Source organism: Rutilus rutilus, assembly GCF_951802725.1.
Source record: "Rutilus rutilus genome assembly, chromosome: 12".
In the NCBI taxonomy this organism is placed as follows: Eukaryota; Metazoa; Chordata; class Actinopteri; order Cypriniformes; family Leuciscidae; genus Rutilus; species Rutilus rutilus.
This window is the reverse complement of record NC_140217.1, coordinates 38,720,563-38,738,122: the sequence shown is the minus strand read 5'-3', so window position 1 is coordinate 38,738,122 and position 17,560 is coordinate 38,720,563. Positions and strand designations below refer to the sequence as shown.

Sequence of the window (17,560 nt, the reverse complement as noted above, 5' to 3'; positions counted from 1 at the left end):
TTTTGTGATCTTTTTATTGTAGAAAATGGTGCGTGAATAGAATAGAATAGAATGAAGCATTTATATAGCGCTTTCATATGTGCTACTGTACACCCAAAGCGCTTTACAATCATATCAGGGGATCTCTCCTCAACCACCACCAAACCAGTAAAACCAGTTTAATTTCAATAATGAACTAAACAAGGTTTGAGTTTTCACGTGTCATTTTTTTTAATAAAGAGGTAGCCTACAGTAATTTCGTTCACAAATGACAGAAGGCATATTAAACAGTCAATATATAAGATAAAACTTGTACAAAAAATCATAAAATTCAACCTAAAGTACAAATACATTTTGTTACATCCAGCTAAGCACACAGTATAGCAGTTGAACGTGTTTTGGGGGTTTCAGACACTTATGCAAAACCATTAAAGTCAACATGAACCTGCATTCGCAACCCATTTACTTCTGAAAGGTGGAAGAAAACTTGATTTTAATGCATTGATTAACTGGATGGGATTAGTGGGCATTTCATATCAGAACCGAGTCAGAGTTGAATGTGAGTTTGCAGAGGATCGAAACCTCTACGATAAAAAAAAAGCATCTCTACGTATCCCTTATTTTTGCAAACATTCTTATTTGCTTGTACATTGGTGTAATGTTTATGCAACAGCTATTTACACTAAATGTAAAACTGTTAGATGGTATTTACACAGAGCAAATAGTGATAGATACTGTTTGCACAAAGTGTAAATAGAAGTATTATGCTATTTGTGCTAACGGTCAAATACGTAAGCAATGGTCAGCCTTTGCCAACAAGCTAGAATATTCGCACTCATAAATAAACACTGCAGATATTCATTATATTAACAGTCAATTATTGCAATAACTAACGAGAAGGTATTATTGTTTTTTTTGCGTTGCATCATGTCAGCTGAAAATAAAGTCCGACTTTTTCTCTTAGGAGTGATGTGCATTGACAAATTATACACAATAACACCAGGAATATGCATTCAGAGAGTAAATAAGGTTAATTTCGAGTTCATGTTGACTAATGATAGCATGTCTTGAGGATCAAATGTTCTGTACAGTTAACAAACATCATGCTTCGGCTTGGAGGTTAGTCCTCTTCTTTTTAAACCTCCATTTATTGCTCCATATTTTAGCATCTGTGCATGAATGCGTACATGCATTAATGTTAGAAGAGCTCTTCTCTCGTCTTAAACTTCGTTGTCTGTGTGACCCGACAGCTTGTTCTCGATTAGTTCTCGCAGACTTGTTCTGAAGTGTAGGTTTGCTCCCACGATGATGTAGCCCTGTCAAATCAAAGTTAGAGGATTGTGGACATATAATATCGTCTATGGCATAAACTTAAAATAATAAAAGTTTCCCTTTAACTTACATTGTGATACTCGACCACTTCTTCAATGAAGTCTAACCCGTCAGGTAGAGGGATCTGCACACCTCGCTTAATGTAATCTTACATGAAAACACAGGATGAACCATTTAGATAGATGTTTCCAAATATATTAAAGGGATATTTCACCGCTGGAAAGATGAATGTGTATTTAAATTGGGTCATTTATGTAGTAGAAATGTGAAATTATTTTAGTAAATTGGTGCCTTCTAGACTGAGAAAAGCCAGAAAATATATTTTTGGCTCATTTGGATGAAAGACAACAACTCCCAGAATGCACTTGCTTCGCTGCCCTACGAGGCCACTCCCAAGCCACGCCTACCGGTTACAGAGGGCAGTATCAGAAGAAATGATACAACCATAGATATCATATAGAGCTGGTAAGTCCCGCCCCTTCCGCTAATCCCCCTGGACCTCAAAGTTGAAAAACCGTCAATGCAAGTGAATGGGAGAAAATAATTATTTTCTGGTCCCGTTTGAATTTTGCCATGAATGTGAACATATGTTGTCTGTGAATTTTTTATAGAACTTTTCGTGTAAAGAATGCTACAATTTAGCGGGTAGAAGTTTGATACGGTTAGACTTTGTGTGAAAGCACTTTGTGGACTACAACTCTTCGCTGCTTTCGACGCGTTTGAAACGTCACCACCACTAGCACACGGCTCTAGCTCACGGATCCCGCTAAACATGACTGTGTCTTTGGTGCACTTCACCGCCTTCTTTCAGGGAGAGGACAAAATCGTTGAGGTTGGCGAAAACCACGAGTAAGTCAACTTTATGGGGTGACGTCACATAGGCGACATGTAGTCTTTCTCGTTATGTCTTTTCCACAACTGCTAGCCGACGAATCATACCATATACTGTCAAACTTGTAACATGAAAGATTATATAAAAAATTCACAGACAACATATGTTCACATTCATGGCACAATTCAAACGGGACCAGAAAATAATTATTTTCTCCCATTCACTTGCATTGACGGTTTTTCAACTTTGAGGTCCAGCGGGGTTTTACGGAAGGGGCGGGACTTACCAGCTCTATAAAGGCTAGATGTCTTAAGGCGGAGTCACTTCCGGCATCACCGGCGGCCATCTTACCACAGGGCTCTGTGAATTAAGGTAAGTGAGCAGCACGCACACAAATCCTCTTATCTCGGTGAAATCTTGACGGATTTACAAACGGTTTGGTTTCTTACAAACGTCATTACCGTGGCTATAATTCTTTCATATGGAAGTCCATTTGTATAATTATTCATATGTATGCAGTTTCATAGCTACATCTCTGACGTTAATAACAAACCAAACCGGTTGCTATTAGATTAGAAAATTGAGCAAGTTATGGTTATTTAAAAGTACATGCACCATGTTACGAGTGAGTGAGCACCCTGTGGTAAGATGGCCGCCGTGTGCGGACGTCGACCTCCATTGGCCAGCAGCGCGGACGAGACATCTAGCCTTTATATGATATCTATGGATACAACTAGGCTACTAGTCGACTCGAAGCTGAAAAGACGGCGTTTTATCGTGAGATCCCCCTATGGGCGGGTTGAAGACATGCGGGACGAGCTCCTCCTACTGGCTGGAGTCTCTCGCCTCTGGGCAGAAAAGCCTCCGATGATGCTAAATGATGATTTTTGCGTCATCTGGAGTTTTTTTCCAGACACACAATACAGAAATCTCTCGTCTCAAAACACTACCGGGTTTCTACTGATACAAAGCGTAATGCTAATCGGTGAAGTATCCCTTTAAGCAAATATCTCTCATCCCACTTGGGATCAATACGTTTTTTTGTTTTAAATAAACAAAAAAAATTTCAGCAAGAATGTGTTAAATTGATCAAATGTGACATTTAAGACATTTATAATGTATAAAGATTTCTTTTTCAAAAACCAAATAAAAAATTTGATCACTGTTTCCTTACAAAAAATTAAGCAGTTGGTTTCTCAATCTTGATAATAATCAGAAATGTTTCTTAAGCAGCATTATAATGATTTCTGAAGGATCATGTGACACTGAACTGAACTTGCATATTACGTACTGCTGTAATATGTCATGCGGCGCCGCGTTATCAACCAGGCAGAACAATCCTTCCATCCACCATAGATAATTTCTCAAATTGCTTATCTGATCTGTCTCAGCTGCTGCCTGAACCCAAACAAACAGATGAACTAGAAGAACTAACTAGCACTATGAGCACTATTCTCTCTAGAACATTGGATGTTGTTGCACCTATTAGATTAAAAAAGGTCAGAGAGAAAATTAAAGCACCGTGGTACAACAATACTACGCATGTTCTAAAGAGAGAAACCCGTATTTTAGAGCGTAAATGGAAACAAACTAATTTAGAGGTCTTTAGAATTGCGTGGAAAGACAGTATGTCACGTTATAAAAAGGCCCTAAAAGCAGCCAGGGCTGAGCACCTCCGCAAACTAATAGAAAATAACCAAAATAATCCAAGGTTTTTATTTAACACCGTGGCTAGACTAACAAATAAACAGACATCACCCGAACAAAATATCCCGTTACAGTTTAGTAGTAATGATTTTATGAAGTTCTTCACTGAGAAAATAGAAAGCATCAGAACCACAATTGTAAACGTTCAATCTTCAGTTGCGCCTTATAATTCAGCCTTAATTATCACCCCGCAAGAACAATTACAGTGCTTTACAACTATAGAACAAATAGAGTTAAATAAACTTATCACTTCCTCTAAAACAACAACATGTTTATTAGATCCAATACCCACTAAACTACTGAAAGAAGTGTTACCTGTAGTGGAAGAGCCTCTCCTTAATATTATTAACTCGTCTTTATCTTTAGGTCATGTTCCAAGAACATTTAAACTGGCAGTTATAAAACCTCTCATTAAGAAACCACAATTAGATCATAATAACCTAGCAAATTATAGACCCATTTCAAATCTTCCATTTATGTCTAAAATATTAGAAAAAGTGGTGTCCGCTCAATTGTGTTCTTTCTTGCAAGAAAATGATATCTATGAGAAGTTTCAGTCTGGTTTCAGGCCGCACCATAGCACTGAAACTGCGCTCGTTAAAATCACAAATGATTTACTTTTAGCTTCTGACCAAGGCTGTATCTCAATACTAGTTTTACTTGATCTTAGTGCTGCGTTCGATACTATAGATCACACAATACTCTTAGATCGACTACAAAATTATACTGGTGTTCAAGGACAAGCATTAAGCTGGTTTAGATCATACTTATCTGACCGCTACCATTTTGTCTATTTAAATGGAGAAAAATCGATCATAACTCCAGTAAACTATGGAGTGCCGCAGGGATCTGTGTTAGGCCCTCTATTATTCTCAGTATATATGATGCCACTTGGAAATATTATAAGGAAACATGGAATTAGTTTCCATTGTTATGCTGATGACACTCAAATATATATTTCATCACGGCCAGATGAAAACGCTAAATTATCCAAATTGACAGAGTGTGTTAAAGATATAAAAGATTGGATGACGCGTAATTTTCTTTTATTAAATCCAGACAAAACAGAGGTACTACTTATCGGTTCAAAAAACCGCCCACAAAACCTCTCGCAATACAACTTTAATATAGTAGGATGTCCTGTTACTTTATCCTCTACAGTAAAAGACCTGGGTGTTATACTCGATTGCAACCTGTCTTTCAAAAATCATATTTCATATGTTACAAAAACCGCCTTTTTCCACCTTAGAAACATTGCTAAGCTACGTAATATGCTATCAGTTTCTGATGCAGAAAAGTTAGTTCATGCATTCATGACCTCGAGACTAGATTACTGTAATGCTTTATTAGCCGGTTGTCCTGCATCCTCAATTAACAAGCTACAGTTAGTCCAAAATGCCGCCGCTAGAGTTCTTACTAGATCAAGAAAATATGATCATATAACACCGATTTTATCATCACTGCATTGGTTACCTATAAAGTTCCGTATTAATTACAAGGTATTGCTACTGACTTATAAAGCCCTAAACGGCTTAGCTCCAGTCTATTTAACGGATCTTCTATCGCCCTATAATCCATCGCGCTCTTTAAGATCACTAAATTCAAGGCTTTTGGTCATACCTAGGATATCCAGAACCACCAAAGGAGGGAGAGCATTTTCACATTTAGCTCCAAAACTCTGGAATAGCCTTCCTGATACTGTTCGTTGCTCAGACTCGCTCTCCCAGTTTAAAACTAGATTAAAGTCGCATCTCTTCAGCCAGGCATTCATATAATATTTTTAATCTTACAGTTCAAATTACAATCCGGCCTCTAGTTAATAAACGCCAGAGGAGAACTGGCCCCCGACTGAGCCTGGGTTCTCCCAAGGTTTTTTTTTCTCCATTGGGTCACCTGATGGAGTTTTAGGACACTATTAGGTCACTTGATGGAGTTTTTCGGTTCCTTGCCACTGTTGCCTTTGGCTTGCTCAGTTGGGGATATTCTGGGGATATCTAATTTGATTTTATCAATAAATTCCACTAGAAACAAACCTTGTTGTATTATTTTAATTTAATACTGTGAAGCTGCTTTGATACAATCTGTATTGTGAAAAGCGCTATACAAATATACTTGACTTGACTTGACTTGACTGAAGACTGGACTAATGATGCTGAAAATTCAGCTAAAATTACATTTTAACATATATTCAAATAGAAAACACTAATTTTGAATTGTAATAATATTTCACAATATTATGGTTTTTATCATTAAATATATGCACATTGTTTGACTTACTGTTAATGAGAGGCACCACAGATATCTGCAGCATCGTCTTCAGGGGACCTTGCAGTGGAATAAGCTGAAGGAAAAATCGTCATTACATTTGCTCTCCGCTCTTTTTATCATAAGGTGTAGGCTATTCAAAGTGAAATTGAAACATCTGAGGAAACTTACAGCTAAAGACTCCAGAGCAGACTGATTGGAGTATATTTTAAACCTGAAAAACAGATTCTCCGTTCAAAATCAGTGTTAAAAGAGGTTGTCAAATGTTCAATGTTTGTGCATTATAGTTACCTTCTCAGATCTAAATGGATAGTCAAGCGCTTGCCCTTCATTGACACTTTGGCATTGAATTTACCTTCCTAAAACACGGACAAATTTGGTGCATTTATTGCATCCCTTCATCATAAAACGAATTATTGCACTGTGTATATTATAGTTCTCACCATGGTCATGCTGCTGAGCTGTACTGGTGGTTTCCCTGCCGGGAGAACCAACACTTTGACCATGGAGGTGACGGCCACACTGGCACCGGAGGTCTTGATCGTGGATCGAGGAGGAGCGGTGACCTCGATCTCCAGCGACAGAGGCTGATCCATCAGCGCCGGGTTCTGATTGGACAGAACAAACACAGAGAATAAGTGAATGCCGAGGCTTTGCTGTGCGGTTCCTGCATGTTGACAGTCTAATGTTGCTCACCAGCATCATCATTGTCCCTAAGTAGGTGGTCCTGAGGAGCATTTCTAAGTCCTTTGGCATCTGAAATGAGTTGAATAATAGTAGTTTTTTGTCTTATTTTTGTCTCATGCCTTTGAAGCGTATTAGATGGCGTCTTACTCGTTCGTTTGCGATCTGTGTTTGGAACAGGCCACCTTTGAAGTAAGAGAAGAGGCCACTGTCGAAGAAGTACTCCGAGAGAGAGAGATAGACCATTCGATCGTACTCTCTCACTACGGGATTCACAGCGTAGTTCACGAGGGTCTCGTTCTCATTCTTAAGGGAGTAAAACATGCCCTGTGCAGAAGAGAAGGAGGGAAATACATTAAAACTTTGTGTGCACGTGTGTGTGTGTGTGTGTGTGTGTGTGTGCGTGTGTGTGTATGTATATATATATATATATACACATATGTTATATAAACACAAACTTTTATGTTCGATGTGATTAATTGCAATTAATTGATTTGACACCTCTAATTACATATATTTTTATATTATATTATATTATATTATATTATATTATATTATATTATATTATATTATATTATATTATATTATATTATATTATATTATATATTCTGGCCAAAATTCTGGCCAAATTTATACTAAATATATGTTGTAAACAGCACGGCTTTGAAATATATCTTTCAAATGTAACAATGTAGTTACAAATGTAACCTTCAAATTCCAAAATATATATTAGAAAATGTATTTCAAGGGCAAGAAAATAAATTTAAAGTCTTAAAATAAATTTGGGGTGGATGCAGAATTAATTAAATAAATATATATTACTTATAATATTTACTTTGAAAATATATATTAAAAAAATTAGGAAATATAATAAAGTAAATTTTTCAAAAATAAATTTTAACATTTAATTTATATTTTCAATATATATTTTTTGCATATTTTTAAATATATCCTTCAGAAATTATAATAATATGCTGATTTCCTGCTTAAGAAACATTTCTGATTATTATCAATGTTAAAACGATTGTGGTGCTTCATATTTTTGTGGAAACTGTTTCAGGATTCTTTGATGAATGTAAACTGACCTTAGCTGACCCCAAAATTTTGAACAGTGTAGTGCACTTAATGCATTACTCCAGAGTCAATGGGTGGAGCTTGATGTCCAGCTCCCCCTCTCTGGATGTAATGGGGTGGGGATTGAAGGTCAGGCCCCACCCATTAGCTCCACAGAGGTGGGGCTGGACTAAGTCAAGCTCCACCCATTCTATCCAGAGCAGGGGAGCAGGACATCAATTGGCTCTGCAGTGAACACCCCTTGCATCTGTCACTCACCCTAAAATCCATATCAAGGCTTGATTCTGTCACCACGGGGTCACTCAGCAGTGAGTAATCGATGCCCACGTAACTGTCCACCTCCGTGCGCACTGAGAAACACATTCAGGTAAACACACGTCTACCAGATAAATATATCACAACAGTTTTATGATGATCAACATGTTCTCTAACCTGGGATTGTTTCCAGCAGCTGGTTGACCAAAACTAGAGCAGCATGATTCAAGGCAGGACAAATCTGACAGAGACATATATGCAGTTAATTTCTATTAATATGTATTAAAATGTATTCTAATGTGATTAAAGTTAAAATATCTTTCTTTGGGGTGGGCAATGATATGCAAGCACCATGACACGCGTCTCCTAATCCTGAATGAAAAAAGCAAACAAACCTGTTTATTTAGGATGAAGCGCATTCCTGTAGTCAGGAACGCTCCGATGAAGTCATACACCCTGCTGTGAGAATATTTTGAGGCACATGAGAATATGCCATATAATGCAAAATGCTGAGCAATGTCATTGATTAATCAAATCATGTGTCACTTGCAATAGACATGCTCAAAGTTCAACACAGTCCTAAGTACCTAAGGGTCCCGCCAAATTTGGCCCTCATCTTGGCGATGGACGCATCGCAGGTGATGTTGGAGATCTTGAGACGGCCCTCCTCGTCTTTGCTGAGATGGAGGACTGTGAAGATGTTGACACCTTCAGCTGAGGCGTTGATGGGTCCCTCATCATAACTAATGGAGAGGAAGGGGAAGACCTACTGTAGTGAGAGACTTCATCAAACAGCTCTACAGATCATGTATGATATGCAGTTCTCACTCAATAGAAAGAATCAAAGCTTTATAGGCTGCATTTATTTGATAAAAATACAGTAAAAACAGTAATATTGTGAAATATTATTTCAATTTAAAATAACTGTTTTCTATGTAAATATATTTTAAAATGTAATTTATTCCTGCGATCAAAGCCGAATTTTCAGCATCATTACTCCAGTCTTCAGTGTCACATGATCCTTCAGAAATCATTCTAATATGATGATTTGCTGCTCAAGAAACATTTCAGATTATTATCAGTGTTGAGAACAGTTGTGCTGATGCTTCATATTTTTGTACAACCCGTAATACATTTCTTTCAGGATTCTTTGATGAATACATTATAAATGTCATCAATTTAATGCATTCTTCATGAATAAAAGTCCCTTACAAAAAATAAATATACTTCAAGTTAAAGTTCAAGCATATTTTTAAGTATACTTTATGTAGTAAGTGTACTATCAATGTACTAGTATATTTGTAAGTGTACTATTCCAATCCTGCAAGGGACTAAATTGGCCCACTTTTTAATGTATAAAAGCATACTTTAAGTGTAACAGTAGTAAACTGAGTACACAACTAGTTTACATCTACGTTTTTTGTTTTACTGCAACTATAAAAGTAAACATATAGGTATACAGATAGTTTTCTAGTTAAATACTTGCAGCACATTTTTTAGTTTGAAGTATACTCTTTGAAGTATACTAGTTTAGTAGTTTTACACTGAACTTAACATCATACGTATAGGCCTGGTTTCACAGACAGGGTTTAGATTAAACCAGGATTAAACCCTAGTTCAATTAGTGTATTTAAGTAGCTTTTATAAATGTGCCTTAGAAACAAATATTACTGATGTGCATCTGGAGACAAAACCATGGCACTGACAAATTTTAAAATATATCAGTGCAAGTTTCAGTTAAAACAGCTCAAACAAACATGCATTTTAGTCTCAAGCCTTGTCTGTGAAACCGGGGGATAGAATACTTAATTATACTTTTAAGTATATCTCGATCAAAAAGATTGAGTACAAGGATAGGTCAAATATGGGCTACGCTACTTAGACTTTTCTGTCAGCATAAGTCAAGTATACTTAAGTGTAATTATCAGTGTATTTCTGAGAATAAAAAGTAGACTGAAAGTAAACTTTATACTGTAGTTATAGTTTAAAAGAAGTATATTGAATAAACTTTTTTTTTTTTAAAGGGTAGGCCTATTGTTGCTTGTAACCTCAAGTCTTCTGCTTGATTGCTACAGATGCATTTCAGACTCACAAGAGCCAGTAAAGGATGCGTCTCTGGAAGTTGAGGGCGATGGAGGAGTTCTGCACCTCGAACAGCAGCCCAACATCTGGCTGGAAGCGCAGGTCAGAGGTCAGGTTCAGCTCCGTGACTTTCACACTAAAGAAACATCAGTTTAAACACTTCCTTTCATTCTAATTGCAATACTGCATCCTCTTTGCTACCTCAATTCAAAATCACTAATTGAATTGGTGTTTAAAAGGCAAAGGTGTAAAGTCCATGTTCAGAAAGTAAAATTCCTCCTCACGACCTCACCTCAGTATTTTGTTCCAATCACCTGGATTTGCTAATTAGCACAGTTTTTCAGCCAGGAGATAGAACTAATTAGTGAAATCAGCTGGCTTAGTTCATGGGTGGAATAATCATATTGCAGGACTTTACTTTCTGCCCCTTGGGCTTTAGGCTATACCTCTGCTTTTTTCATTTCTGAATGGTGCACAACTGTATTTGCATCCTCATGGTCTTTGTGTGTGAATGACCACATGAGGGCGCCGGATGAACATGACTCTGAAAGTGGAAATCAGTTTGATAAAACATAAACATACTCTTTAATGGTGTACTGGAAGCGGCCCTCGGTACCACGCATTTCTGGCATGGTGATGTTACTCAACTCTCCTTCCACGAAATTCTTTGTCTCGGCCTTCACTGTAAAGACGTCAAACAGAGGCCATGTCTTTTATAGACTGATATATGAGAAACTAAACTATAGTTGCGTTTTTAAGTCTGAATACTGGGCTATATCTTACACATCGCCAGTCCTCTGTCAGTGATGCGGATCTTGCATCCAGGCGGCTGTGCTAAAGTCATCGTGACGAGTGAAAGAAGAAAGATAACAGAGACTTTCAGCAGTCCCATGATTCCTCAGTAGACCTGAAAAACAGCAATTTAACGAAGTGATCAAGAGGAAACCGAGAGCTTGGATCAACCAGCATCATCAAAAATGGTTAAAGGTAGGGTAGGCTATTGGTTTTATAAACACTTTTTTGTTAGGCTATAGCCTACTGGTTGAAACTCTCTTCACATCCTGATAACAATCAACAATAGAAGTGGTCTAAAAAACTAAAACATGTATATATACATGATCAACCTATGTATTTCCCATAGACTGTGTGGTCTTTCCCCACCGTTCCCCACCTGCTGGCGCAGACATAACACGCCATCAGCGCATTTCATGAGACTATGTGGAGTTGTAGACAGAAAGTCACCGAGCGCCACAAACAAACAGCAGAAGCTTTTTACATTTCCTTCTGAACCAAACTAAGGAGCTTATGCTGCGTTCACGGCATGTTGTAACTTGTAACCGTAATTACGAGATGGCAACCGGACCTGTTCATGCTCTCAGACTCAGATGTGTGTGTTTCTATGTCAACACTATCAATGCTGAAATGAATGTGCAGCAGTCAGGTCACAGGTGGCACAACTAGAGCTCTGTAAGATTCATTTGATTAAAATCAAGTAAAGGCATACTTTTTTTTTTTAAGTATAAATACAACAATTTAAATTGAAAGAATATTTTACAAAATGTAAATTAAGTTTTAAAAAAAACAGCTCAATTCAAATTTAAAACTCATGCTATAAAAATCCCTCCTCGTTTATTAGTTCTAAAAGATCACATCGGAGTTATTATCAAGAGATATAGTCTATTGCAGCTTTATACAGGCAGTTCTGTCTCTTTCCAAGCACAGTCCTGCACCACAGAGCTTCTCCAGTGCGGCAACAGGAAAATGGGCGCTGACAGCTAAATATACAGAGACAGCCAAGCAAATGAGAGAATGATCTTGCCTTTCAAGCGTATGTAAGAAAATATCCAGCCAAAGAAGTCCAGGTCTTTCCGCTCTTGTTTCTGTAGCAGTGTGTGTGAAGAGTGTACGTCTGCGTGTGTGTTTATAGTGCAGAGGAGGAGAGACTGTTTGCCTCGTCTGAATGGACAGCAGAGGCAGTGAGGAGAGAGAGAGAGAGGCAGTGAGGAGAGAGAGAGAGAGAGAGAGAGAGAGAGAGAGAGAGAGATTTATATAATATTATTAAAAATAATAGTGTTATTAATGCTTTGGCAATGTAAATATTTCTTTCACCATGCCGGTAAAGCTACTTGAATCTTGAGATAGTGTGGGGATTGAAACATTCTAAGGGATTGTGTGATTGCTAAAGTGTATTTAGTGGTTGCTAATCAATTGTGAGAATTCTGTCTGGTTGCTGTGGAGTTCTGGGTGGTTGCCAGGGTGTTGCTATGCAGTTCCAAAAAGTGTTCTGAGAGGTTTTTGGCAAACTGGTTAAGGTAGTCTGGGTTGTTGCTTTTCATTCATGTGCATAGCTCGAATGGTGTGGATTGAGTTACTTCCAATGGTTTGTTTAAATTACTAAACTTACGTGGTCAAAATTAAAAGTGTGCTAAATAACCAGCATGATAGAGCACAGCTTGAATGAGGTCGCTCTCTTGGAGGTCGCATGTGTGCGCACTGTCGCTGGAGGCAGCTGTGTCTATAGTCACCCACACAGGAACAAACAGGACCAAAACAAACGTCACACAAACGGGCTTTTTAGGGTCATTGACCCCAGGGTCCGGCTGATTTATCCTGCTTCAAAGAACATGGTCTCTGGCAGGCAGAAAGATTTTTCAAGTGCCTCATTCATTTTGTATAAAACCCTGCATGGGCTTAGGAGCTTTTTAAGCATCCAAAGGCAATTACTCCTTTCTTTCAGCAAACACATTGTCCGTGTGCAATACCGATAGGTGACCTTTGACACAAAATTATGCTCAATGAAGCCAGAAGTCTTTACATTTCAGGAAGGATGAACATGCTCTTTGTGAAACATATATCAAATCGAGGAATAAACAATTTATTCCATGTTAGTGGGAATCGTTCAGGTTTAGGAATGTTCCTCACAAGTGTTTTCGGTTTGCTTTGAGAAGGGAGTGGAGTTACTATAGTTCACAAACACAAGTTTGCTCCTTCAGGTCAATACCCCAAACATAATAAGAAACACAGATACATAAGTAAAATAGACACCAACTTTGCATTCAAGATACGTGTTAACTTATTGTTCACATTGGAAGACAGCACTACAACTGGGTATTTAATTTTAAATTGTACTTTTAAATCATTTTAAATAAATAAATGTATATTATGGTAGGCTACTATATAATGATTAATGTAATATTGATGTATAATTTTATTCTTTTAAATAATTCATATAATAACTAGCATTTCAGATATGTGAATTTGGGTCAAAGGGCAAAACAATATAATATAAAATGTACCACAGCTATGTAAACTAACTAGTATTGAGTCATAATTTAAATGGTTAAAATAAAATATGAAGATAATTGATATTTTACTTCTTTGACATGCAGATTTTCTAAATATGACTAAAAATCATATTAAACATGAATGTAAAAAGCTTCTAATGTTCTAAATCCAGGGAACAAGTGACGGCCGATAGCCACGAACAGTGCAAATTTCCAAATTAGCCTTATAGAAACATAAACCTACCTTCATTTGTGCTGGGAAGGCATTCGTGGCACAAAGTGAAACCATAAACTTTGAACACATTTTGTGCAAGCATTACAGCTTATTCCCATATTTCCCTCCCCAAATACCCTTTCACAATAGTAGCCTAGAATACTTACAGCGGTGTGGAAATACAGGCTGGGTAACTTCAGTGTCTCTCAGATATAAACTCTTAGAATAATCAGATATTTTCTTGCAGTCTGGAAATCATCAGTGTTTAAATCCTCTCGCATGTCGCATCCCTCCCTCTTTTATGTTCCCGGTTTATATTGGGAGTCAGTAAGCATTTTGGGAAAAGGGTGTTTCTCTTTGCCTCATGTCATATGACCTTGTTGGGGCAAATATTCATCATCATGAGGATGTGCAAAGAAAACATTTTCCAAAGATTAACATGCAACAAAAAAAAAAGAAAATAATTTTGTTTCATTTTCTAAAAACTAAAGTTGCTGCGTTTCTAGAAGTTCACATTATTTCTAGGTAACAGTGGAACGATGGCTCCAGGCTGCATTAAACAGATTCCAGCAGTCTGCCCTTTAATTTTTGGAGACGAAACCTTTAATTAGTTCATGACTTCTGAGAAGCCCATGTTGCAAGGCTTCATAGAATCACATGATGCAAGAAATGGGTTCCACTTACAACCACAGAGGACCAAGGTGGAGCTCACTTTGGAGAATCAAGCTCTGAAAAATGTTTTTGGCCACCAATTATGGGGTGAAAACTTTCTTTTTTTATAGTTATAGGTTTAAACCTGTTTGAAAAGAGGGGGATGTGCCAAGCAGCACAAGTTTAGACTCAACAACATTTGATTTGGGTTCACTCCCAGTCTCCCACCAAAGACCAGACTTCCCTCAGTGGCCTCGCAGAACTTCTGTAGACCTCCGGGCTTTGATGAGTGGCTTGACGTGCAGGGCTTAGGAAAGCATTAAATCATGATTTGAGTACATACACTGTAAAAAATATGTTTTCACAACATTTTTTCTTTTGTAATATCAACGTAGATAATTTATGTGGTTCAGATAACATAATATTCTGAGTTTCTATTAATTAAATCAAACTCCTTTAAATTTGAATGTCAATGAACTCAAAATTTGAAGGCAACCAGGTTACTTTTTTAAGTTAAACCAACAATATTTTTTTGCAGCTAGCATTGTTATTAGTGACTAAAACTAGCCTATCAAATAAAAAAATTAATAATTCAAATAAAATGTAATATAAATATTAGATAATATATATACATTTTAAAACTATAAAATCTAAATGTGAAATGTAAACTGTACATTGTACAAAAGTATATGATCAATAAGTTATGACAACATATGTTTTTACATTGCTTTAATTCATCGAAATAAGTTAAGCAATTTTTGTACAAAAAAATTATAAGTTATACAAGATTTAATTGAATTTAAGTTGGGAAATAAATATATATATATATATATAGTTCAAGGGCAAATGGCAAATATGACACAAAGGGCAGTAAAGTGCACATCACCAATTGTAGTGCAAATGACATGATGTACAAATAGGAAATGAGCCAGATTCATGCTGTGCAATTTACAAATATAGTTCAAATGACATACAGTGTAATGTGCAAAAGTGGAACAGTAGTAGAGTTCATAAGCAAACATTGACAAGAAAACCATTTTTTTAACAGCCTTTAGCCTTTTGTAGATTGACTAAAACTATACAAGAATAATTAAAATAATTAAAATAAAATGTAATATAAATATTAGATAATATATATAAATGATAAAACTATAAAATCTAAATGTGAAATGTAAACTGTACATTGTAAAAAAGTATATGATCAATAAGTTATGACAACATGTTTTTACATTGCTTTAATTCATTGAAATAAGTTAAGCAATTTTTGTACAAAAAAATATGTTATACAAGATTCAACTAATTTAAGTACGTTTAATTTAATTTAAGTTGAAAAAAAATATATATATATACAGTACCAGTCAAAAGTTTGGAAACACTACTATTTTTAATGCTTTTGAAAGAAGTCTCTTATGCTCATCAAGCCTGCAGTTAAAAAAAAAAAAAAAAAAAAAAAAACAAAACAGTAATATTATGAAATATTATTACAATTTAAAATAATGGTTCTCTTTTTTAATATACTTTAAAATGTAATTTATTTTTGTGATGCAAAGCTGAATTTTCATCAGCAAGTACTCTAGTCTTTGGTGTCTTATGATCCTTCAGAAATCATTCTAATATGCTGATTTATGATCAATGTTGGAAACAGTTGTGCTGCTTAATATTTTTTTATAACCTGAGATACTTTTTTCAGGATTATTTGATGAATAAAAAGTTAAAAAGAACTGTATTTATTTAGAATAGAAATCTTTTGTAACAATATACACTACCGTTCAAAAGTTTGGGAACAATAACTATTTTTTTTTTAAGAAATTAGTACTTTAATTCAACAAGAATGTGTTAAATTGATAAAAGGTGATGGTAACGATTTATATTGTTAGAAATGTTTTTATTTTGAATAAATGCTGTTTTTATGAATAAATGCTGTTAACGTTTTACTCATCAATGAATCCTGAAAAAAGTATTCCAAAAAAATATATTAAACAGCACAACTGTTTCCATCATTGATAATAACTGAGTATCAAATCATCATATTAGAATGATTTCTGAAGGATCATAAGACACCAAAGACTGGAGTACTTGCTGATGAAAATTCAGCTTTGCATCACAAAAATAAATTACATTTTAAAGTATATTAAAAAAGAGAACCATTATTTTAAATTGTAATAATATTTCATAATATTACTTTTTTTTTTCTTTTCTTTTTTTTTTTTTAACTGCAGGCTTGGTGAGCATAAGAGACTTCTTGCAAAAGCATTAAAAATAGTAGTGTTTCCAAACTTTTGACTGGTACTGTATATATATAGTTCAAGTGCAAATGCCAAATATGACACAAAGGGCAGTAAAGTGCACATCACCAATTGTAGTGCAAATGACATGATGTACAAATAGGAAATGAGCCAGATTCATGCTGTGCAATTTACAAATATAGTTCAAATGACATACAGTGTAATGTGCAAAAGTGGAACAGTGGTAGAGTTCATAAGCAAACATTGACAAGAAAACAAGCCTATAGCCTTTTTGTAGATTTGAATTTTCAAAAGTAAAGCACATCTTTAGGTTTCACCTTGTTGTTCCATGAGTGCACAACCAATCTTTTTTTACAGTCTATGTGCACAACACATAAATATTAAAAGTGTAACTGCAATATAATGATGATGGGAGGTGTTGAGGGGTATAGCTACAACGTGTTATGACTTTAGGATCAATTTGGGACTTAAATATCTGTTTATGATTGGATTTCATACTTGATTTTTATATCTTATATTTTGATGGAGTTTTGATGTGCTTTCGTTAATAATAATGAGGTTAATAATACGTTCAAAACAGACATTGCCATTTTTACTTCAGTAAATATAACTAAAACGATTATATTGTTTTCAGTAGTATAAAGCTTAAGTAAAAATATAAATATAAGATGAAACAAATCAATGTTAGAAATGTTTCCTTGGCAACTAACTGAAATAAGTTTAAGTTGAGGTACTAAAATGGCTCAAACAAAACTGAAATAAAAATAAAGCTAAATAGAAATATTTAAAAGAAAAACCTTTTGAACCTGAATTCAAAACAGACATATGTAAACGTACACACATTTTCAGGACAACAATAAAGAACATTCACGCAGTTTCCTATAAATACACGAAACAATTCGTTTATGTTTGTTATTTCGTTTCACAGTAGACTGAATGAATGAATGCCTCTCTA

At 35.7% G+C, this 17,560-nt stretch overlaps 1 protein-coding gene across 2 annotated transcripts; it reads right to left on the bottom strand.

Annotated features, from left to right (window-relative positions):
- Positions 1-4: 4 nt before the first annotated feature.
- On the bottom strand, positions 5-14,111 carry pltp (phospholipid transfer protein). Of its 2 annotated transcripts, none has more exons than XM_084426427.1 (16): positions 12,030-12,154; positions 10,994-11,117; positions 10,793-10,892; positions 10,221-10,346; positions 8,716-8,871; positions 8,524-8,587; positions 8,306-8,369; positions 8,132-8,223; positions 6,950-7,126; positions 6,812-6,871; positions 6,559-6,723; positions 6,407-6,474; positions 6,287-6,329; positions 6,128-6,191; positions 1,382-1,458; positions 5-1,295 (listed from the first exon to the last, which is right to left on the bottom strand). In XM_084426427.1, exons 2-16 carry the CDS (start codon positions 11,100-11,102, stop codon positions 1,200-1,202), a joined length of 1,461 nt encoding a protein of 486 aa, XP_084282553.1. In that variant the 5' UTR covers positions 11,103-11,117; positions 12,030-12,154; the 3' UTR covers positions 5-1,199. The 2 variants fall into 2 exon arrangements, with proteins under 2 accessions (XP_084282553.1, XP_084282554.1); XM_084426428.1 differs by lacking the exon at positions 12,030-12,154 and adding an exon at positions 13,876-14,111 and having other exon boundaries at positions 189-1,295.
- Positions 14,112-17,560: the final 3,449 nt, after the last annotated feature.